Genomic DNA, 24,845 nt, shown 5'->3' with positions numbered 1-24,845 from the left:
ATTTCACCACTGACAGTTTTTCTAACCTGGGACAATATCAAGCAGGTTTCACTCATTGTTTGATACTGAAGAAGGGGGCAATTCCAACTAATGTTATATTTCCATTACAACCCCTACCACAAGCAGAAAGTAACGATAGTGATTTTATCCACTTCTTGATTGTTGAAGCCATTTCTGTTTCAGAGATATCAGAGAACAATTTAAAATATTGTATCAATGCATATGGCACCTGTAAAAAAATTATTTAAAATGGAGGTCAAACCATAACATCACAAAAACATGTAAAGGGCTATAACCACCTGACTGTTAGTCCGATTGACTTGAAAATTGGCATGCAGCGTCTTGGTCCAAGGTGCCATGTATGTCCATGACGACGCTGGCATATCTCGAAAAACATGGCTGCCATCGGCCAATGAGGATTGTGCAACCTATAAGACATGGTTAAGGGAGGCTGATCGGAACAAAACTCAGTGGGCATGTTCAACCTGTGGCCCTAGATGTCTGTAAGAATTCTGAAAGAAATCAACGTTGAACTTTTGCATTTGGATGGGTATAATAGGGTCATTTATAAAATGGGCGTGGCAAAATACACTAAAAAGCCTATAAATCCTAAATGAAAACTCATACAAAAATTGGTGGGCATATGTGACAAAACATAGTAAACAATCATGCAACATTTTATGGAGATCTGATCATAGGTGGCGCTATAACTGTAAAAAAGCTTTGAAAACCATATATTTCCTATGGTAAATTGCCTGTATTGGCTGTAAATGGACTTTTCTATCCGTTATTTCAGTGGTTAAAAGCTAGCAAAATAAATTAAATGCTTATGTGCTTAAAGGCCATAAATGCTTGAACCCCGATAAATGCTGCTTGCAGCTTTAATTTGTATTGTCATTGAATTTATTTGTAGTGTGTGCAAACACCATGAAATAAATTTGACAAGAAGAAATATTTGACAAGATATATTTTACAAGAAATCTGTTTTTACTTTAAAAAGAGCATATATTTTTGGATGTGCCATTGAATTCACAACTGAGAGATATTAGATTTGAGATACAATTCACAAGTGAGACGAGGAATACAAAGAAAATCTACAATGTTAAGTTTAATTAATTAAAAATATTGAAAGTTTAATTAATTAAAAATATGAAAATAGTTCCCTTTCGTGGTCACTACGAGTTACGTCAGTGACGATGAAATGGGGGGTTTCACTTAGAAGCCTATCATCTTCGAGTATTACAAAACGAGCCAATGGCAATGGAAATGCCATGGGTCTGCGGAATTTACATGCTTAACTCCGCCCTACCTCGTCGGTATATAAGGAAGTACGCCGCAACATGCAGATATGTTTTTGCTTCGGAGCCAAGAGGTCCTCTTCAGTCCTGTAGCCTGCATTCTCTGAGTGTCATCAAGTGTTCTTCGAGGTGAGCTGCTTTCCAGTCTGTGTTGGTCTCCAGTCTCTCCCCATCAGGCTCGACTATGCGATTCAGTTCGTCTGTCGATCTCAATCTCCTCCCCGCTTCAGGGGAGTCCGCTACAATATGATTAGGTGGCAATGCCCCTGTCATGCATGCGGAAATCGCTACCTTACTGGTGAAAGGTGCGATCGAGATTGTCTCTCCAGCCGAAATGAAGTCCGGGTTTTACAGCCCCTACTTCATTGTACCGAAGATATCCAGTGGGTTATGGCCAATCCTGGATTTTTGAGTTTTGAACCGATCCCTCTACAGGATTCTGTTCAAGATGCTCACAGCCAAACGCATTTTCGAATGCATCCAGCTGCATGATTGGTTCACAGCGATCGACCTGAAGGGCGCCTACTTCCATGTCTCCATTCTTCCTCAACACAGACCATTCCTTCGGTTTGCTTTCGAGGGGCAGGCATACCAGTACGCAGTTCTCCCATTCGGGCTAGCCTTGTCTCCTTGCATCTTTACGAAGGTCGTCGAGGCAGCCCTTGTGCCGCTTCGGCTACACGGGGTTCGCATCCTGAATTATCTCGACGACTGGCTGATCCTAGCTCATACTCGAGATCAGGTTTGCAAGCACAGGGACCTAGTGCTCTGGCACCTAGCTCGTCTGGGCCTTCGGGTCAACTGGGAGAAGAGCAAACTTTGCCCCGTGCAGAGGATCTCTTTTCTCGACGACGCACAGGTAGATCTGTTTGCCTCCCACGACTCTTCCCATTGCAGCCTGTTTTACTCCCTGACCGAGGGCATGCTCGGCACGGATGCACTGGTACACAGCTGGCTGCGGGGCCTCCGAAAGTATGCGTTTCCCCCAGTGAGCCTTTTTGCACAGACCCTGTGCAAGATCAGGGAGGACGGGGAGCAGGTCCTTCTGGTTGCGCCTCTTTGGCCCACCCGGACTTGGTTCTCCGAACTCATGCTCCTCGTGACAGCCCCTCCCAGGCCAATTCCTCTGAGGAAGGACCTCCTTTCTCAGAGACGGGGCACACTATGGCACCCTCGTCCCGATCTTTGGAACCTACACGTGTGGCTCCTGGTCGGGTCGAGGCAGGTTTGAGTACCCTACCACCAGCAGTGGTGGCTACCATCACTTCCGCTAGAGCATTGTCCACGAGACATGCCTATGCGTTGAAGTGGAACCTCTTCGTCACCTGGTGCTCTTCTCGCTGAGAAGACCCCAGTAAATGCCCGATCAGTGTTGTGCTTTCCTTCCTGCAAGAAGGGTTGGAGAAAAGGCTGTCTCCCTCCAACCTTAAAGTATATGTTGCCGCTATCGCCGCACATCCATTGGAAATCACGACCTGGTCATCAGGTTCCTGAGAGGAGCGAGGAGACTGAATCCTCCTCGCCCTCCTCTTGGGACCTCTCAGTGGTTTTAGCTGCCCTGAGGAGTGCTCCCTTTGAGCCTTTGCAAGCAGTGGAGCTTAAGTTCCTGTCAATGAAGACAGCACTCCTGCTTGCACTGGCCTCCATCAAGAGGGTAGGGGACCTGCAGGCATTTTCCATTGACGAAGCGTGCCTGGAATTCGGGCCGGCTAACTCTCACGTGATCCTGAGACCCCGGCCTGGATATGTGCCCAAGGTTCCTACCACCCCCTAGATAGAGATCAGGTGGTGAACCTGCAAGCGCTGTCCTCGGAGGAGGCAGACCCAGCCCAGTCCACTTCCAGGACTCCTTGTTCTTTTTTACGCTGAAGATAGTTCTTAATGACTTTCGCTGTATGTTTGGGGTCGTTGTCATGCTGCAGAATAATTTTTTTGGCCAATCAGATGCCTCCCTGATGGTATTGCATGATGGATAAGTATCTGCCTGTAGTTCTCAGCATTGAGACCATTAATTCTGACCAAATCCCCAACTCCATTTGCAGAAATGCAGCCCCAAACTTGCAAGGCACCTCCAACATACTTCACTGTTGCCTACAGACACTCATTCGTGTTCCGCTCTCCAGCCCTTCGGCGAACAAACTGCCTTCTGCTACAGCCAAATATTTCATGTCGCTTGGCCTTGTTTCCACATCGGAGGTATGGCTTTTTGGCCGCAAGTCTTCCATGAAGGCCACTTCTGACCAGACTTCTCCGGACAGTAGATGGGTGTACCAGGGTCCCACTGTTTTCTGCCAATTCTGAGCTGATGGCACTGCTGGACATCTTCTGATTGCGAAGGGAAGTAAGCCTGATGTGTTTTTCATCTGCTGCAGTAAGTTTCCTTGGCCGACCACTGCGTCTACGGTCCTCAACGTTGCTCGTTTCTTTGTGCTTCAAAATTCAAAAGAGCTTGGACAGCACATCTGGAAACCCCTGTCTGCCTTGAAATTTCTGCCTGGGAGAGACCTTGCTGATGCAGTATAACTACCTTGTGTCATGTTGCTGTGCTCCGTCTTGCCATGGTGTATGACTTTTGACAGTAAACTGTATTCAGCAACCTCACCTTGTTAGCTGAGTTTGGCTGTTCCTCACCCAGTTTTATTCCTCCTACACAGCTGTTTCTGTTTCAGTTAATGATTGTGTTTCAACCTGCATATTGAATTGATGATCATTACCCCCTGCTTGGTATAATTGTTTAATCATACACCTGACTATATGCCTACAAAATCCCTGACTCTGTTGTGTGCCGGCGTCCTTTTGTAGCTTCCGCTTATGCCGTCACACGTTACCAACATGGCTGGACTGGCCATTGGGCATACCGGGCATTTTCCCGGTGGGCCGACGTGCTTTTTGGGACGATACATCTCATACTCATACATACTTTTTATTATTATTTTTTTTTTAACGGGCCATAAAATTTGTACATCGGCGGCCTATTCGTTTTGTTTTGTTTTGCTTAATTGGCGGTGCTGGGTTTGTGCCGGTGTAATGCATTGGTCAAAAAAAGTCAGTGTTAGTTTTTTTTTTTTTTTCTGACAGACCAGCCCATGAAACACGTAGATCAGCGGCCCATTGGCTCTTTTCTTGATTGACACTGGGCTGGCCCAATCACAACTTTAAACGAGCAGTGTCAGTGTGTATCTGTCAAAATAGTCAGCGAGGTGGAGAAGAAACGCAAGGAATGTGCAGAGAAATAGCGTGAAAAAATAGAACCAGGCCCTTCAAGCAGACACTGTAAACTGTGTCAAAATATATGTTTTCTGACCTTCATCAGCTCCAGTGGCAGATGATGATAGTGAGGAGGACCAGGAGAGAGATGAGAAAGTGTAGAGTCCGCGGTAAGCAGAACTACTTTCAAAACACTTAGGCTATGTCATGAGTGTAGGAACCCATAACCCAGTTACAGATAATTTCCAAATCTGCATAGTTGACGATTGCCGCAATTCACTAGAAATTTAATGAGAGGCGTTTGTAAACCATGTTTTCCGCCAAAATAAAAGCTTGATGCAGTTTGCGTCAAAATAAAAGATCATGTGCTTATCTCTTTCAAGTATAGAAATTGGTACAACACTAATTATGAAAGTTTCCTTTATTTTTTAGTGCATTTGTTTTACAAAATATGGCTATTACTGTCGTTGGATTAATATTATAACTATTATTATGTAGTAGGTGTAATGTAAATAGACACTGTAACTGTTTGAATTTTTCTTTGTTTAATTTGCACACTGAATATGGGTTGGAGCTTTTAATTTTGAACTCTCAAAGTGCACCAGATTGATGAATTTAACAATAAAATGCACAAAATTTTCTCACAGGGGGGCATGTCCCCGAACCCCCCTAGAAGGACCGAGGTCCCACCACTATAGTTTTAACAAAAATCCTGTAAGAAACACTTGGATTGCTATGCCAATGCAGCTTATAGCTTGTTTTAGGATTCATCACTGTGTAGTATAGTTCAACTGTATTAATAAATGTCAAATTTTTACTTATTTCATCTGTTAACTCTCATTCGTTCCTATACTCACTCATTACATGCCATTAGTGGTTTTAATGAATAGGAGTTGGTATGCATATAATTAAGGGCGTGCAAAGATGGGTGGTGTTTATGATCATATAGTGGGCCGGTCTGGGCCAAAATGCCCGGGCCGATTTTTTGTCCCAGTCCAGCCCTGGTTACCAATCAAGATTGGCTTAGTTTCATTCATACTTCAGATGCGCTACGCTGAGGGGCATTCCCCCAAAGTTTCATTCGACGCAGTTCGAGTTCCCTTTCTCAGGGAACAAGGATTACAGTCATAACCCGAGACGTTTCATTCAATACATTATGTAATGCTTGATACAGCGTCCAAGTTTGTACAAGAATTAAGTTCAACATAAGCCTACACTATCATTGAAGTGGGGTCTATGTTTTTTAATCTTTTTTTTATTTTGATAAACATGACACAATATCGAGGGCTTGGAACCAGAGGGGCGTAAGTGGCATTTGACAAACTTTACAGGAGAGCCAAAACAAAATTTTGACCACACTTCAATCAACTGTATTTATTAACCTTCAACCGCAACATTGCAACCACATACATACTTATATGAGTAAGTTCTTAAGTGAACATATTATGGCATATTAACACGATGAACATATTCTAAAACCTTGCAAAATCTTGAAAATATGGCAAAAACATCAAATACGCCTTTTTGGCACCAAACATTTCCAATTCTTCTAAAGAAAAATAGGGCATATCTGCTGATCAATGCAGAATGATTGGTCTAAACATTGGATAAAAACACTTCATAACTTTTCATTTTATCTAAAATACTGTATTACATAGTCATTTAATTTCATCATTTCAAACTGTTTAACATTTCATTTCTAACCGTTTCATTTCAATTCTCATTTATGAGTTCACATTCATGTCAAACATTTTAACATTTCATTTCAAACAGTTTAATTTAAATTTTTATTTATGAGTTCACATTAATGCATTTCAAACAGTTTAACATTTAATTTCAAACAGTTTAATTTCTATTGTTTATTACACATTTCACTTTTTAGGCACCAGAACCACACACCCCAGCTCATTGTATGAAAGTCCTCCACCCAGCCAGCAATGACATGTGGGGCCCAGATGGGTTAAGTACGGGTTCCATGGTTACTGTGTGGGCATGGGCTTTGGCTGGGTGAAATCAGCAGGTCCCATGTAGGTTTTGTAGTATGAGTCCCACATTGGAAGCCCATATGAGCTGATTACATGGGTCCCATAAGGGACAGGCATGGGCCAATTGGGCATGGGTTTGAACTGAGAACACATATATGGGTCCTGCATAGCATATTTATGGGCCAAGTGGGCATGGGTTTGATCTGGGAACACATATATGGGTCTTGAATGGCATATTTATGGGCCAAGTGGGCATGGGTTTGAACTGGGAACACATATATGGGTCCTGCATAGAATTTTTATGAGCCAAGTAGGCATGGGTTTGAACTGGGAACACATATATGGGTCCTGCATAGAATTTTTATGAGCCAAGTAGGCATGGGTTTGAACTGGGAACACATATATGGGTCCTTCATAGCATATTTATGGGCCAAGTGGGCATGGGTTTGAACTGGGAACACATATATGGGTCCTGCATAGCATATTTATGGGCCAAGTGGGCATGGGTTTGAACTGGGAACACATAAATGGGTCTTTAATGGCATATTTATGGGCCAAGTGGGCATGGGTTTGAACTGGGAATGCATATATGGGTCCTGCATGGCATTTTTATGGGCCAAGTGGCCATGGGTTTGAACTGGGAACACATATATGGGTCTTGAATGTGTTACAAGCCTGGCTCAAAGCAAGCAACAGAGTAGGGAAAGACCACACGCGGAATAGCAATATAAATACATTTATTAAATAAAGAGAATTTTAACAAAATAGATTTTATACAGTCAGTAATGAAGTTGGCTTTGAAAAATAACAGTGTATGCAATCAGTATAGTGTGGTGTAGTGAATAAACGAAACAAAAATCCTAAACGGTGCGGGAGAGACGGAACAGCGGCGGCCGATCCTCCCTGGTCTCATCTGAAGCGTTTTTAAAGACCTAGACCAGGAACTGATTAGCACAACTCCAAACACCTGCGCCCAGCTCACCTGTAGGAGACAGACGCAGCACACAGACAGGAGGAGGAGCCTGGCAAAGCCGTGACACCCCCCCCCCCCTACGACAGAGACCTGTCAAAGAGAGAGTCTGGAAAAATTGCATCCCCTCCCCTTAGCACCCAAACATCAAACAAACATATCAAATATAAACCTTTTTTTTTTGTTTTTTTTTGTGAATAAACATCAAATGTTAAAAATACTTAACTTTGTCTAGGGGTTATGACTTGGACACTCCGCCCAAGCCTGCAAAGCAGATGCAAAAATGGTTACTTGAATCCATCAGGCCCACCCCCTCTCTCCACTCCCCAGTAGTTCCAACTACCCTCCCTCAAACTCAAGGCTCCAGCAAATCCCGGTACCTGGAAAGCAAAATTTTAAGGAGACGAGGCAGAGAAAAAGATAGGAGATACCAGAGAGAAAAACAGACAGGACAAGACACAGACTCATTCCGGCTCAGACGGGGCACGGGACAAGGCGTCAGCCATGATGTTATCCACACCCCGAATGTGCCGGATCAGTAGGCTATACGGTTGTAAAAATAACACCCAGCGCATAAGGCGCTGACTTGGGCTCTTTAGAGAATATAAGAACGTTAGTGGGTTGTGATCAGAATAAATGGTAACCGGAACAGCACCCCCACTTAAATGAACATCAAAGTGTTGTAATCCCCAGATTAAAGCTAGTGTTTCTTTCTCGATGGTCGAGTAATTTAACTGGTGACGGTTAAACTTTTTTGAGAAGAAACACACTGGCCGATCTACGCCTTGCTCATCCCTCTGCAGGAGCACCGCCCCAGCACCCACGTGGCTAGCATCGACCTGCATCTGGAATGACTGGTCCATGCGGGGAGCCATTAAAACAGGAGCAGATGTTAACAACAACTTTACATTATCAAATGCGGCCTGACAAATTGCGGTCCAATCAAATTTAACACGGCCCTTCAAAAGGTCGGTCAATGGGGCAACGACAGTGGAAAAGTTAGCACAGAAGCCACGATAATACCCCACCATTCCTAAAAAGCGTCTGAGCTCAGGTTTGGTAGCTGGAACAGGGAAATTATCGATAGCCACCACCTTAGCGTGCACAGGCCTCACCTGGCCTTGTCCCACCACCTTCCCCAAATAGACAACTGTCACCTGGGGAAACTCGCACTTAGCGAGATTTACCGTAAGCTACCGTAAGTACCGTACGAGTTTCAACTAGCCGCGCAAAAAGAGCCTGGATACGCTCAAGATGTTCAGACCACCCGTCACTATACACGACCACATCGTCCAAATAAACCGCACAGCCCTGTAAACCAGAGACTATGCGGTTCATTAGTCGCTGAAATGTGGCGGGCGCATTTCGTAACCCAAAGCTCATCACAGAGTACGAATACAGGCCAGATGGCGTTATAAAGGCTGAAACCTCCTGAGCCCGAGGTGTCAAAGGAACCTGATAGTAGCCTTTAAGTAAATCAAATTTACTTACGAACCTGGCCGATCCTACCTGGTCAACACAGTCTTCAACCCTTGGGAGCGGAAAAGAATCTGGCTTTGTGATGTTATTTAGCTTCCTATAATCGGTACAAAATCTATACGTCCCGTCAGGTTTACTAACTAAAATGCAAGGTGAAGCCCAACTGGAATAAGAGGGTTCTGCCAAACCATTATTCAAGAGATACTTCACCTCTGCCTCTAGGTGCTGCTGTTTCTCGAGTGACACCCGATAAAACCTCTGCCTTATCGGCTCAGTGTCACCCACATCAATGTCGTGCTTGATCAAATGAGTGCATGACGGTGTGTCTGAAAACAAAGCAGGAAAGTTACAAATCAACGACTCAACTTCTAATGCCCTCTCCTTGGACAAATGCCCCAATAGTGTCCCCAACTCAGACAACTTCTCTGAGTTCTTCAACCGAGGCTGGAGCACACAGTCATCTGGGCTAACCACATCCTCATCACCACACGCTGCCACCATGTGGGGAGAGAAGCTAGATATCCCAGCAACGGCAGCCAAAGCAACTGACTTAACCTGATCACCAGTCTCTGCTGCCCCAGAAACTGGAGACCTACTGTAGTAAGGTTTCAAAAGATTAATGTGACAGAGTTGCGTATTACGCCTACGATCAGGAGTTGAAACTAGATAGTTCAGGTCTGACACCTGCCGAACCACCGTGTAGGGACCTGAGTATTTAGCAAGAAAGGGAGAACCGGTTATCTGCAACAGTGCCAGAACCTGATCTCCAGGACTGAACACTCTCGGCTCAGCCCGGCGGTCATACCAGCTCTTCATTTTCTTCTGAGCCTTAGTCAGATTTTCTACAGCCATCTCACAAGCTAAGAACAATTTCCGGCGGAAGCCGTTCACATACTCCAACAAGTTAGTAGGACTCTCAGGACACTTCAGCTTATCCTGCAGGACAGCTAAAGGCCCCCGAACTCTATGGCCGAACACCAAATCATTAGGTGAGAAACCTGTACTTTCCTGTGTTACCTCACATGCTGCAAGCAACAACCATGGAAGCCCTTCCTCCCAGTCTTTGCTGAGCTGAACACAGTAACCCCTAAGCAGTGACTTGAGCGTCTGGTGAAACCACTCCAATGAGCCTTGGCTCTGGGCCTGATAAGCACTACTAACCTGATGTTTAACATGCAGCTGCTCAAGCACTTCTGAAAACATACGTGATGTAAAATTGGAGCCTCTGTCACTCTGAATAATCTGTGGGATGCCAAAGATGGAGATAAACTGAGAGAGAGCCTTCACCACAGACTTGGTAGAAATTGTACGTAACGCATAGGCAGCGGGGTAACGAGTGGCCTGACACATCACAGTCAAAAGGTAAACACACCCTGACTTGGATGGAGGCAGTGGTCCAACACAGTCAATTAGCAAATACTCAAATGGGTTCCCTAAAGCTGGAATAGGGTAAAGTGGAGCTGCCTTGATCACCTGATTAGGCTTTCCAGTTAGCTGACATGTATGACAGGTCTTAATGAAGCATGCCACATCCTTCTTTAGGCAAGGCCAATAGAAGTACTTCATAAGTCTGTCATATGTCTTCCGCACACCCAAATAGCCCGCTATATCACCATGAGCCGTCTGTAGTATCAAGTCTCTAAACTTCACAGGCACTACTATTTGGAAAACAGGATCTTCTAACATCTCATTAGTCTGAGGCATCCACTTACGAACCAACAACCCATCCTGAACAAAATAACCCCTCGCTGCACTATGTCGCTCCTCAACAGGCAAAACCCCAGCAAACAGTTCACTCAATGTTGAGTCCTCCTTCTGAGCTACAACAAAATCACTAAATGACAGAGAAGGTGGCAAATCTGGCAAAACAATAGACTGTAAATCAGGCTTAAGATTTTTCTCTAAAACCTCAGTTCCAGAGGCACGGTTCATGGCACGTGTTACTGCACAGGCAGAAAACACCTCAGGTAAGCTCTGCAGGCTACTATCAGCACCTGATGGGATAGATGGAACACTCTTAACCACCACAGGTGGCGACACATCACGCCAAACACGCTCTCCAGCCAAGTTATTACCTAAGATGAGATGTACACCATCTACAGGCAACGAATGGCGCACAGCAATGACAACCTCACCCTGAACCAGGTCTGACTGTAGCTCAATCTTATGCAGAGGAACAGTTACAACCTGTAACCCAATTCCCCTCACTAAAACATTACCAGTGCTGGACTCACTAGAAAGAGGCAAAACAGACTCTAGGAGAAAAGATTCACTGGCCCCCGTATCTCTAAGAATTTTAACTGGCACCTTGGCAGAACTGCCCACCAACGATACGAAACCATCTGTAATGAAAGGAGAGTAATCATTGACATCGGCTTCACTTACATCCGAACGGCGATACTGGCTAGATCCACCAAGGCTGTCTGCAGACAAGTTAGAGGAGGCCACACCCACTTCAGGGTTTGACCTAATCTCTGTGTGGATAAACTCAGACTGCGCGCGCGCACCAGAAACGGCAAGAGCAACAGGTCTTGCCGCGCCAGGTTTGCTCCTCTGGCCCCTCTCTTTCAAGGCTGGACACTCGTTCTTCCAATGCCCCTTCTCAAAACAGTAACGACAAGCATCCGGATCTGCCTTGCCACGAGACTGCTCCTTGGCAACTGACTGACTAGTGGCAGTATTAGAAATTCCTGAACGTTCACTGAAACGTCCAAAGCGCTGCTCGCGGTAGCCCCTTCCTGGATTATATTCTTTAAAATTTTGCCTGTGCGTTAAAACGTATTCATCAGATAAAACTGCGGCGTCTGCTGCTGTTTTTACCTTCCGCTCATTTATATATACTGCGATTCGATCAGGGAGGATGTTTCTAAATTGCTCTAAAACAATTAAATTACACAACTCTCAAAGGTAGAGACGCCTACTGCAGCACACCAATGATTGAAATGACAATTCAGCTCTCTTACTACCTCTGTGTAAGTCTGCTTTTCTCCCTTCTTCCAGTTTCGAAATCGCAGCCTATATGCCTCCGGAACTAACTCGTATACTTTAAGCACAGCATCTTTCACGCTTTTATAAATCTTTCTTTCAGTCACCGACAAAGCAATAAACGCCTCCTGCGCTTTTCCAACTAAAACTCTCTGGAGTAACAACGTTCGTTCAGGATCACTCCAACCACGATCATCTGCCACACTTTCAAACAGTGAAAAGAACACATCCGGATCTTTCTCATTAAACCTTGGTAACAATCTGGCCATATTAGAGATATCAGGGGTGCGCGCTGGTCCAGTCGGAAAATCGCCACCAGTATCACCTCTAATTTTCCCTTCTGCAATCAACCTAAGACGTTCTAAAGCAATTTCTCGATCACTTTTGATTTTATTATATTCTAGTTGACGTTTAGCTTCTCTCTCTCTACGTTCAGCTTCTCTCTCTCTCTGTTGCATTTCTAACAGCTCTTTTTGTTGTTCAAAGGTAAGACCAAGATTACTACGAGACTCACCCAATGTTGCCAATGGCGTTGAAGCACCTTCAGGCTCCAAAAAATCCATTGAAGCTATTGATGGGAGAACTTTTCTTTCAGCCAATTTAGTTCTAACCGCCTGCCTTACCTGTGCCAATTTCGCATTTTTTTTCAAGCCCAATTCAAAATTATAATGTTCACTAACGTCACACAACTGCTCCTTAGTCAACGTATCTAAAACCTGATCTGATAGAGTAGCAAAAAAAATTATCCAAAGTATCCATTTATTTCCTTTGCCGTTTTACTTTAACCCTTAAACAAACATTTTTAAATAAACACATTTATCAATGTAAGTGCGGCCACCACACTGCAGCTACAAGACAAAAACAAACGGAGCTGCCCTGCACACATCGATCCACTTCATGCATACCCCAATTTTTTATTTTTCATTTATTTTTGTCTCGCAAACACAGCGAAGGCCCGCACTTACCCAACAATGAGCCACCCGCAATACTTTAACCTGGCTGTATTTAAACAACCCCAGGCACAAACAACCCAAATTATCTCCTTGTCTCCCGCACCGACGTAATACAAAAAAAAAAATCAAAACCTAATTATACTGATCCGCGTGCATGTCTTTCCCAAAAATTTACCATGCGTTAAATGCCCAATCAAACTTACTGCGCCGGATCACCATCCGAATACAGACAACAAATTTAGGCACGTTAATCAAAACGGCCTACAATACTAAGTGCGTTTCACAACGAACACTATTAAATACTCCAACTCAATTGAGAAATGCAAAAAAAAACCCGCATATTTACCGATCGATGGTTCAAAATCCAGGACGAGATCCCCAAATCTGTTACAAGCCTGGCTCAAAGCAAGCAACAGAGTAGGGAAAGACCACACGCGGAATAGCAATATAAATACATTTATTAAATAAAGAGAATTTTAACAAAATAGATTTTATACAGTCAGTAATGAAGTTGGCTTTGAAAAATAACAGTGTATGCAATCAGTATAGTGCGGTGTAGTGAATAAACGAAACAAAAATCTTAAACGGTGCGGGAGAGACGGAACAGCGGCGGCCGATCCTCCCTGGTCTCATCTGAAGCGTTTTTAAAGACCTAGACCAGGAACTGATTAGCACAACTCCAAACACCTGCGCCCAGCTCACCTGTATGAGACAGACGCAGCACACAGACAGGAGGAGGAGCCCGGCAAAGCCGTGACAAATGGCATATTTATGGGCCAAGTGGGCATGGGTTTGAACTGGGAATGCATATATGGGTCCTGCATAGAATTTTTATGAGCCAAGTGGCCATGGGTTTGAACTGGGAACACATATATGGGTCCTGCATGCCATTTTTATGGGCCAAGTGGCCATGGGTTTGAACTGGGAACACATATATGGGTCCTGCATGGTACATTTATGGGCAAAGTGGGCATGGGTTTGAACTGGGAATGCATATATGGGTCCTGAATAGAATATTTATGAGCCAAGTGGCCATGGGTTTGAACTGGGAACACATATATGGGTCTTGAATGGCATATTTATGGGCCAAGTGGGCATGGGTTTGAACTGGGAATGCATATATGGGTCCTGCATGGCATTTTTATGGGCCAAGTGGCCATGGGTTTGAACTGGGAACACATATATGGGTCTTGAATGCCATATTTATGGGCCAAGTGGGCATGGGTTTGAACTGGGAATGCATATATGGGTCTTGAATGCCATATTTATGGGCCAAGTGGGCATGGGTTTGAACTGGGAATGCATATATGGGTCCTGCATAGAATTTTTATGAGCCAAGTGGGCATGGGTTTGAACTGGGAACACATATATGGGTCCTGCATGGCATTTTTATGGGCCAAGTGGCCATGGGGTTGAACTATTTTTTGAAGAGATGTTTTTTTTCAGAGTTTTTTTTTTTTTTTTAAATTAAAACATATTTTTGATTTGTTTACCGGTACGTTGTTGTGACGACCACAAAAGTGTTGTATTTGTGTTTTAAGAATATTCACAATTATTGTCTTTTATTTGAAACAAGTGATTGTATTTTTTTTTTTAAAACCAGTATCCCAATTGTTTTATTTTTAATGTGAATTTTCCTGACTTAAAGTGAATTGTGTAGTGTTTGCTCCAGGCCAGTAGGGGCAGTGTAGAGTGACGAGTTACTGTAGCTGCGTGAGTTGCGGGTTTCTCATTACTGCAGAGAGCTCGAAACGTCTCAGGTTACGACTGTAACCTATGTTCCCTGAGAACAGGGAACAAGACACTACGTCATCATGACGCTATGGGGAACGCCTCAGGCGTGACAGGTGTCTGAAATCAAATATCAACTCACGGCAATCATGTTGACCGGCGACAACCCGTGAATCATCAGTTTGATTGATTAACGCGCGACCAGGATGTATAAAAGGGAGCCTTGAAAACATGACAACATCCTATTGTCTGAAGGGACTGTTGCAGGCAGGCCCCGAGGCATGGCAGGGAGACGCAGTGTCTCGTTCCCTGTTCTCAGGGAACATAGGTTACAGTCGTAACCTGAGACGTTCCCTTTCGAAAGGGAACTCTACACTACGTCATCATGGCGCTATGGGGAACGATATACCAACGCCACCATGCTAAGGGGAGTGCATGCCCAAAGGCAGTGACAACTGTAAGAACCAGTAATTCAGAAAACACTAGACCACTCACCCTTAGGTCACATCGGGCTGTCAGTGACAGCACTCCCTACCGGTCATAGCCCAAGCTAATGAACCAAGAAACTGCCAGAACATAGTAAATGGGGGGTAATCTGGGCCAGCTCAAAGGCTTAGGACCACAACTTCCAACAGAAGGGGTCACTTCTAGGGAGTGTGGCTAGGGGACCCAAGGGACCTCCAGCCAGTCACTATTCAGGGGAACGTGCCACCTGAAATGCCACCAGGCAGGCCTGACCTGGTGTCACAACATAAGACACTAAGTCTGACCACTTCCTGTCTGTCTGAAGACAGAGCCTCTGGACACTTGCCTTTAGGTAAGGCATCCAACCCGAGTGACTGCAAAGCAGGCAGTAAACCACTTGTCCCGGATCTCAGAGATGGGATATCCTGGAGAGTATGACTCAGCATAGTGCTTTACAACCCTTGCCAGCGAGGGGAGTTTCTCTACTCGATCCACGGATCTACCCAGTGCTTGTATTTCAAAACACTGGGGAGGTCTGTGAGGACCTAGGACTGAAATGCGGGATATCCCGGAGAGTATAACTCAGCATAGTGCTTTACAACCCTTGCCAGCGAGGGGAGTTTCTCTACTCGAACCACGGATCTACCCAGTGTTTGTGTTTCAAACCACTGAGGAGGCCTGTGAGGGCCTAAGGAAGTTCATGGGAGTTCACTTACAGAGAGGCCTGGAGAGGCCTACTACCTGTTACCAGAAGACCACTAAACTCCAGGGAGGCCTGGAGAGGCCTACTACCTGAAAACCATGTTGAGTGAAAACACATACAGTATGAGTTAGCTCACCTTCAGGAAGGCCTGGTGAGGCCTCTGACCTGATAACCACAACATGTGGGAGCTCATATTCAGGAAGGCCTAGTGAGGCCTATAACCTAATAACCACGTTATGTGGAAGCTATATTCAGGAAGGCGTGGTGAGGCCTATAACCTGATAACCACTGTATGTGGGTGCTTATACTCAGGAGAGCCTATTGAGGCCTCTGACCCTTTTGGGGGGACAAAAAACGACCCCCATGCCAGGGAGGCTATCACACTTAATGCTAAGGCCAACAACCTGTTTAGTACCTAAGGGAAGCGGTAGCCTCCACAGGAAGACTAGAGAGCAGAGGAAGCCTGCACATTTACACCAACGTGGTCTCCAGAACTTATTCTCAAAGTGAAAAGTTCATAATACAGAGCTCAGACAGAGAAAGGCTAAAAACAACTCTCCAATATTGAGAGGGCCCTTATTCTAAACTACTGCCTGCAATACCGTTTGCATGAAAGCCTCAGCAGGATGACTCTCGAAAGAGAGGAGGCCTGACATGCTAGAATATAACAACTGCACTCTTTTAGGGAGTGAAGCCGAACTGTATATATGGAGGCCTCAGCAGGATGACTCTCAAAGGAGAGGAAGCCTAACACATTTCTAGCAACCATAATCAAAGCTCAGGGAGCGAAGGGCTTGAAACACCTCCTCAGGGAGGGAGGGCCCACTTCTCAGACTTCAACTCAAATGCTGATTGCATGGAGGCCTCAACAGGATGACTCTCAAAGAGAAGAAGCCTGACACATGCTAGAGTGTAAACCAAAACAGCCAACTGTATATATGGAGGCCTCAACAGGATGAGTCTCTAAAGAGAGGAGGCCTGACACATATTTAACCATAGACAGCTTAACCATGAATATGGTGGCCTCAGCAGGAAGACTCTCGGAGGAGAGGAGGCCTAACACATATCTAACCATAGACAGCTTAACTATGAATATGGTGGCCTCAGCAGGAAGACTCTCAGTGGAGAGGAGGCCTGATACATATCTAGGGGAGCTAGCTTGACGATAATCAGAGCTCAGGAAGCGAAGGGCCTGAAGCACCTCCTCAGAAAGGGAGGGGCCACTTCTCAGACTTCAACTCAAATGCTGCTTGCATGGAGGCCTCAACAGGATGACTCTCAAAGGGGAGGAGGCCTGACACATTTAGTTAAGAGAGCTAGCTCGTCAATAAAAAGGAGCTTCAGGGAGTGAAGGGCCTAAAGCCCCTCCTCAGAGAGAGGGGCCACTTCTAGGACTCTACCTGCAAAGCTATTTACATGGAGGCCTCAACTGACTAAGAGGAAGCCTAACACACATGCCTGTATATATGGAAGTCTCAGCAGGATGACTCACAGTGGAATGGAAACCTGACACACATCCTTATGATGGCCACTGTATATATGGAGGCCTCAACAGAATGACTCTCGAAGGAGAGGAGGCCTAACACATATAGCTAGGCCACTTCTAAGACTCCATCTCAAAGCTGTTGGCATGGAGACCTCAACAGGATGACTCTTGAATAAGAGGAGGCCTAACACATATGACTGTATATATATGGAGGTCTCAGCAGGATGACTCTCAATGGAGAGGAAACCAACACACATACCTATGATAACTAGCTTATTTACTACCAGAGCTCAGGGAGCGAAGGGCCTAAAGCACCTTCCCCAGAGAGGGAGGGGCCACCTCTCAGCTCCACCTGCAAAGCTGGTTGCATGGGGCCTTAATAGGATGACTCTCAAGGGAGAAGCGGCCTACCACATGCTACAGACTTAACTACTGTATGTATACAGAGGCTTCAACAGGATGACTCTCTAAGGAGAGGAGGCCTGGCACATATATCAGAGCTTCAAGGAGTGAAGGGCCTGAATCACCTCCCCAGAGGGGGAGGGGCCACTTCTAAGACTCTACCTGCAACATCTGTACACATGGAAGCCTCAGCAGGATGACTCTCGAAGGAGAGGAGGCCTGACAGATAGTAGGACCATCAGAGTTCATGGAGTGAAGGGCCTAATGCACCCCCTCAGAGAGGGAGGGGCCACTCCTCAACTCCGACTGTAATGCTGTTTGCATGGAGGCCTCAGCAGGATAACTCTCGAAGGAGAGGAAGCCTGACACACATATGTTTTTTTTTTTTTTTTTTTTTTTTTTTTTTTTTTAAATACTCCTTGACAGTCACTCTATGCAGGAGACGCGGTCTGTAAGAGAAACAAACAAAAGAAAATGTTATTTGCGCACAAAAACATTTTACAAAAAGACCAGACAGTACACCTGCAGTGTATAATTTTAATTCCTCAGAATTAAATGCAGCCAAAAACACTGAATAAGTGAAACACGGTCTGGATGGTAAGCTGAATTAAAATATCTAACTTCTTAAAGTCCATCATTTTAATTCCATATAATTAAATGCAGCCATAATCACCAGACAATACTGTTTTAATTATTATACACACTTATCTACACACTGCCTCGGCAAACGCGAGATTCGAGCCATTAAAATATATTTGGCTTTCATCCCTCGAGAAGAAAGTCAACAGGTGCTAGGTTGAAACATCCGAAAGTGCACGGATGCACGTCTTCGCGCCGAGATATTTCTCAATGAACACTGCCAGCACCCTCAGGAGCTGGCTGTGAATGCCTCGCACACAACAGTATTATTTCACAGATCGCGTGCACCATGGGGCTCAAATGCTGACCCTCCTCCCTCGAAAAAAGGGTCAGAAGAGAGCGGAGAGTTTCTTCAAATGAAACACGCTCACAGTTTGCACAAGAGGCTCTCTCGAGAGCCGTGCGCTCTTAATGCCTCTTCAAAGCGATATTCTCTTAAACAGACAAACAGTCCATGAAGACGAAAAGATGTTGTCGTGTTTTCAAGGCTCCCTTTTATACATCCTGGTCGCGCGTTAATCAATCAAACTGATGATTCACGGGCTGTCGCCGGTCAACATGATTGCCGTGAGTTGATATTTGATTTCAGACACCTGTCACGCCTGAGGCGTTCCTCATAGCGTCATGATGACGTAGTGTAGAGTTCCCTTTCGAAAGGGAACTGATAACACTGTCTCCTCATTTCTCTCCTGTTTTACAGGTGGGTAAATGTAAAAACACCTCAGAAGTAGCATTTATCTATGCTGGAATGTATGTGAGATATGAGTGAACTGTTTTTAGTGAAATTAGTTTCGTTAGGGTCTGTTTTTGATTTAGTTTGAAATGAGTTGAAACGAGAGGGAAAAGTCCTACAGAGTAACGGTCGAGAGACATTACTAGAGAGCAAGTCAGCTCAACACACACTTTCCCCGTGTATATATATATTTTCATGAAGATATTTTTTGAGCTTGTAATGTAACAGACATGTTTAGCTCACTGTATGTCAGTTTCCCACCATCTGTTGGAAATGTTTTTTTGCTCAATGAGTTTATACAAAAATGTTTACAGTTAAAAATGAGGTTAAAAGTTACACTTTATGAGTTCTGAGCATGATTTTGCAGTACTGTATTAACATGATACTGATCAAATATTGTAAATAGAAGATTCTAAGTATCAAAAAAATAGCTGATGAATATTACCATTGTCTTTACATTTCATTTTGATAAATAGTATAAAATACAAGCATGAAGAGTAAGTGAACATGCATTTGGTGGAAAGAGGTTTATTTTATAATGGATTTTGCATTGACATGGACACTAAAAATTCATTGTAATGTTAAAAAGACACTGAACATGTAATATGTGAAACATACAATGATACTTAACAATAGAGATGTGATTGCTGAAGAAAATTCAGAAAATAAATTACTGCAGAGAGCTCGAAATTGATAACACTGTCTCCTCGTTTCTCTCCTGTTTTACAGGAATTAAACTGTTATCCACGGTGCCGTTGCTACGGTACTCGTTACATTGTGACATTTAAATTGTTTTTTAAAGATCATTTTTGTTGTTCAATTTAACAATATATTTCTTGCAGTTCAAAGCGTCAAGTGTCTTGTATTTATCTTGGACTTATATTCATCCTTCATTTTTAGTTTTTCTTAGATTGTTTCCTTAAACCATTTGGCATGGTTGGGCTTAGATAAGCCTTGCATGAATTGCCCAGTGAGGACCCACATTAGTGTTGCACGATGTATCGATACTTCAAAAGTATCGCGATACTCGGAAATTAAAAACGTCACGATACCTACATTTATCAGTATCGATACTTAAAAAAAAAAAAAAGCCTCCCTATGGACGTCTGTGTTTTTTTCCTGACGCACGCAGCAAAGAACCTGCTGCTGTCAGTGTCATGTGACAAAACACTACAGAGATGGCTGCATGTGCGAGCATAATCGTTTATATACTGTCTATGAGCACAAGTGGTCCACGACTCGTAGAAAAAGATGACGCGAGGAGGAGTGACATATGGAAGTAAGTTGCCTACCTTGCTCTGTTGCACGGTGCACCGATACTTCAAAAGAAAACCGGAAATGAAATACGTCACGATTCCTTAATTTATTAGTAGGCTATCGCTTCTAAGAATGACCGCGTTCCAGATTTGTAAAGGCCTGACACACACTGGCTGCGTGTCGTGTCCGTTTTTATTTCGGCTCCCATGATGTTAACTGCCTGCGTGACACACGCGTCTGGGTGCAGCTCGAGACGCGCGGAAAACGCGTGCATTCTAGAAATCTATTTTTCACGCGACACGCACACGTGTTGGAAGCGTTTCCAGGCAAAATAGAATAGGAAAAGATGTTTCTATGTCATTTTGACACGAATACATATTAATCAATGACATTTTGATGTTTGAAAGATTTGACAAATACAATATAAAATGTAATTTAAAACATATGATCGATTTTCAAATATTGCACTTCTCTATACTGAACGAATTATTCTGTAGCCTATTTTGCAATCAACACTGCCGACGTTGTCTTTGCTGCTATATATATTTATGTTTAACATGAAGTATAGGCCTTCCACAACTCTCTCCCCACGTCAAATATATCACCAATAAGGCTTATCATACCAGTATTAAACATTGTTTAACATAATCGCTGTTCATATTTTTATTCAAAGTTCAGAATCAAGATAAAGCTCTTGTGTTTCTTATGATAAATGAGATAATGCTGCTTAATGTATATTTTTTTACCTTGAATGTCATTGCTCTAATTTATTTTTTATATTTTGATATTTCATATTTTGTTCAAATGTTTAATATATCTGCTGTTCATATGTTCATTTATTAGTGTGTTATATGATTAAATGTTGTCCCGGTTTTAAAATAAAGCACAGCAATGATATTTGAGAGTGTTTCTCCCTTTTCAGGAAAAGTATCGAAAAAGTATCGAAATCGCAATACTTGACTTGGTATCGGTATCGAAACAATAATTTTGGTATCGTGACAACACTAACCCACATAAGATCCTTACAGAGCCCACTTTAAGCCCATAGGGGCATTCACGGTTGAATCCTGGTGCAAGCCCACTTTAAACCCCTTTAGGCAGGTGAGGCCCAAATGGGTCTGACATGAATTACCCAGTTAAGACCCACATAAGACCCTTACAGGTCCCACTTAAAATCCATCTGGGCATCCACGGCTGGCCCCCGTGTGGATCCCGGGTGCAAGCCCATTTTAAACGCCCTTTAAGCAGGTGGGGCCCAAATGGGTCTGTCGTGAATTGCCCGGTTAAGATCCCACATAACACCCTTATAGATCCCTTTTAAAGCCCTTCTAATATAATATTATTATATTATATTATTATTAAGAGCACCAATATTATTCATAATAAACATCAAAATCAACACAAAAAATGTGTCACTGAGCACAAAATGAAGCTTCTGCAATGACCATTCCAGTTCCCTGACCTGAACCTTATAGATAATGAGTGGGCTGAACTGAATAGAAGCAACAACATGGAGCTGGGAATCTGAAGGATCTGGAGAAATTCTGTATGGAGGAATAGTATCTGATCTCTTGTCAGGAGTTCTCCAAAATCATTAGGCATTATAGGAGAAAACTCAGAGCTGTTATCTTGGCAAAAAAAGACTGCAAAAAGTTTTTAATAAAAGGGTGCATACAATTATGGCCGACGTGTTTTGGAGAAAAGCATTTATTTCATAATGTGATTAATTTTCATGTTTACCTGGGACATAAAAAGCCTGTTATTATCAGTACATATTTTATAGTTCCACTGTCCACATTTATCACAAGGATGTTATATAGGCTATTCACACAAGTACAGTTTTGGAATGAAACAGAAATGTAGACCAATTATATTTTACCTAGAAAATCATATATATATATATATATATATATATATATATATATTTTTTCACATTGAGTTAACTTTACATTTATAAATTAGTTTAAATAGTCTCTGTCTTATTTCCTTTGCTTGCAAACCATATATTATGGGATTCAAGCTTGGTGGAATAACATGGAATATTACACTAGATAAATTTCTACTTTCAGATAATGCAGGGAAACGATGAAGAAAAATGGTGGTGAATCCAGAAACCATCATGATTATATAAACAGTCAGGTGAGCACTGCAGGTTTTTATTGCTTTGCTGTTGGTTGCTTTGTTTTTGCTTTTGAAGCATACCATCACTATTCTGAGATATGTAAATACCACACTCCCCAATGAGGACATTAGTAAAACCACAGTAAAAGTTAATCCATATACATTAATAATAACTATATTTTCACAGGACAGTTTAAATAGTGAAGCGTTATCACAATACAGATTTTGAATCACAGATCTGCAGTGAGACAGGCGCACACTGAGGCCGATCAGAATTCCCACCAGCACTACTGCAGCACCCCAGGCTCCTGCCGAGAGTTTAACCACCATGTTATTGCTCATTATTTTAGGGTATCGCAATGGATTGCATATGGCCACATATCTGTCAAAGGCCATGATCATTAGAATTGTGTGGGATGCGGTTCCGTTTACATGTCCAAAAAAAGCTTGCAAAGCACACTCCACATATGTGATGTAGCGCTCAGAGGGGTCTGTTAAGATATCACTCATCAAGCGTGGCAAAAGAGCAATTGTCCCTAATAAATCATTCAGTGGCAAGTTGCAGAAAAGTATGTGCATAGGCTGATGTAACCTTTTTTCCACTGAGATATGAATCAAAACCCCAATGTTAGTTACCATAATAAATATGTAAGCAAGCAAAAAAAGCATGAATACAAAATGATTGGACAGAGGTGTAACTTGTAGTCCCTCCATTAAGAGTATGCTGTATCTGAATGTCAGGTTGTCCATCTGTGACCTAAACAAAACAAAACATACAGTACAGTACAGGGCTGCATTTTAGAGACAGTAGATTGACAGTAGATTGTAGTTTCTACAATCAACTTAGGTTTATTATGCTTTTGTGAAACACAGCCCAGATTCAGTAAGAACATGATTTAATGCAGCACATACAGCTAATATCAAAGTACTAAACAAGAACAGAAGTATAAAACTTCTTCACATTGTAATCTTCACATTGTGGTAAAAAAATAACAATATTTGCCCATGCCAGTAATTATTATAAACTTTTATCCCCAGCAGCAGGTATGAAATATTTCATAGTTGCTGATAATGACAAATAAATTCACCCCTGAATTGTTTACCCCACTCAAATATGTAAACTTACCAAGATGACTGATAGATAAATAGTTCACTATTCGGTTTAATATAATATAATAGTCACTTCAGTTTAATATATAGTAACACACTGCTGTTGCATTCCCTTTAACTTGGTAATCATTCGATTCAATAGGAAGACTTAATGTGTTTCAGAAGAGTTGACTTGACCTTTTTATACTGAATGTGTCACACAAAAAATGTTTTGTCGTCATTCCCCAAGAGTGTAAAATAATTATTTTTTGCTGTGATTGGTGGCTACTGATCAGGTTAGCTTGTACTGTAATGTGCTGTAAATATGTTTAGGGATGCAAGAACAGAAGGAGCTGGAATTCTATTTTGTTTGTACTGATTAAATTATTCTTCTTTATTTCTCTATTCTAAAAAAAGTATGGGCATCAGAGAACAGGTTGAGGGAAATGAATCATAGATAAAAGAGAATTCAACCTACCATGAACATTCATTTATAATATTGAAATTCTACCATGGAGAGACATTTTGAGATTAGACCATCTCTGCATATCACCAAAATTTAAAGTTCAAGTTTGCCATAATTCATTCGTGAAAAAAAATAAATAAAAAATTTATTTAAAATTTAAAAGGGGAAAAGCTAAATCATACACTTAGACTGTACATGATGTATACGATGACTCATAAACAATTCATCACATCTTTCTGAGTTTTATTTCAGAAGCATCTTACATTACTACGTTCTCTTGAATAACTGATTCAATAACAAATACATTTTTAAACAGTCACTTGTCATCACCTAGTGGCAAAAAAAATAAATAAAATGTAATAAAAAATGCGTTATTTTAAGCTCCAAGTTTCTATCAAAAGCTGATTTACTCTATTTTGATCACTACCGTAGACATCAGTGTGTAAGTTTGAACTTCAAACTTTCATCCCAGTACTTCTATGATAATTTGAACTATTGTAACACAGAAATAATGATACTATGAGGTTGAAAATACTGTTTGTGAAGCTGTCTCATGACAACTCTATTTGGGTCAGCGGCAACACAGATTTGAATGTTACGATATGATTTTGTCAAATGTTTAATAGACAGACGAATTGGAAGAAGATCATGTGGGTGTTTTAATCGAGATCACAGTCTTTTAAAGATAAATCGTGCAGGGGTGCGTTTCCCGAAAGCATCGTTGGCCAACTATGGTCGCAAGTTCATCGCAATGTCCATTGAACTCTATTGGTAACGAGGGAACTTGCGACCATAGTTGACTAACGATGCTTTCGGGAAACGCACCCCTGCTCTGCTGTCTTATCTCTCTCTCTCAGCATATGAGTAATGTGAGGG

At 42.7% G+C, this 24,845-nt stretch overlaps 1 protein-coding gene across 1 annotated transcript; it reads right to left on the bottom strand.

The window, feature by feature from the left end:
* Positions 1–22,222: 22,222 nt before the first annotated feature.
* LOC308705474 (olfactory receptor 13C9-like) lies at positions 22,223–23,164 on the bottom strand (the record flags this gene model as incomplete). The annotated part of the gene is made up of 1 exon (XM_081390496.1): positions 22,223–23,164. The coding sequence occupies one exon, from the start codon at positions 23,162–23,164 to the stop codon at positions 22,223–22,225; it is 942 nt and encodes a 313-aa protein (XP_081246622.1).
* Positions 23,165–24,845: the final 1,681 nt, after the last annotated feature.

This window comes from Scardinius erythrophthalmus (assembly GCF_964197995.2).
Source record: "Scardinius erythrophthalmus genome assembly, chromosome: 17".
Classification (NCBI taxonomy): domain Eukaryota; kingdom Metazoa; phylum Chordata; class Actinopteri; order Cypriniformes; family Leuciscidae; genus Scardinius; species Scardinius erythrophthalmus.
The sequence above is the reverse complement of the archived record's forward strand: the minus strand, read 5'-3'. Positions and strand labels throughout refer to the sequence as shown.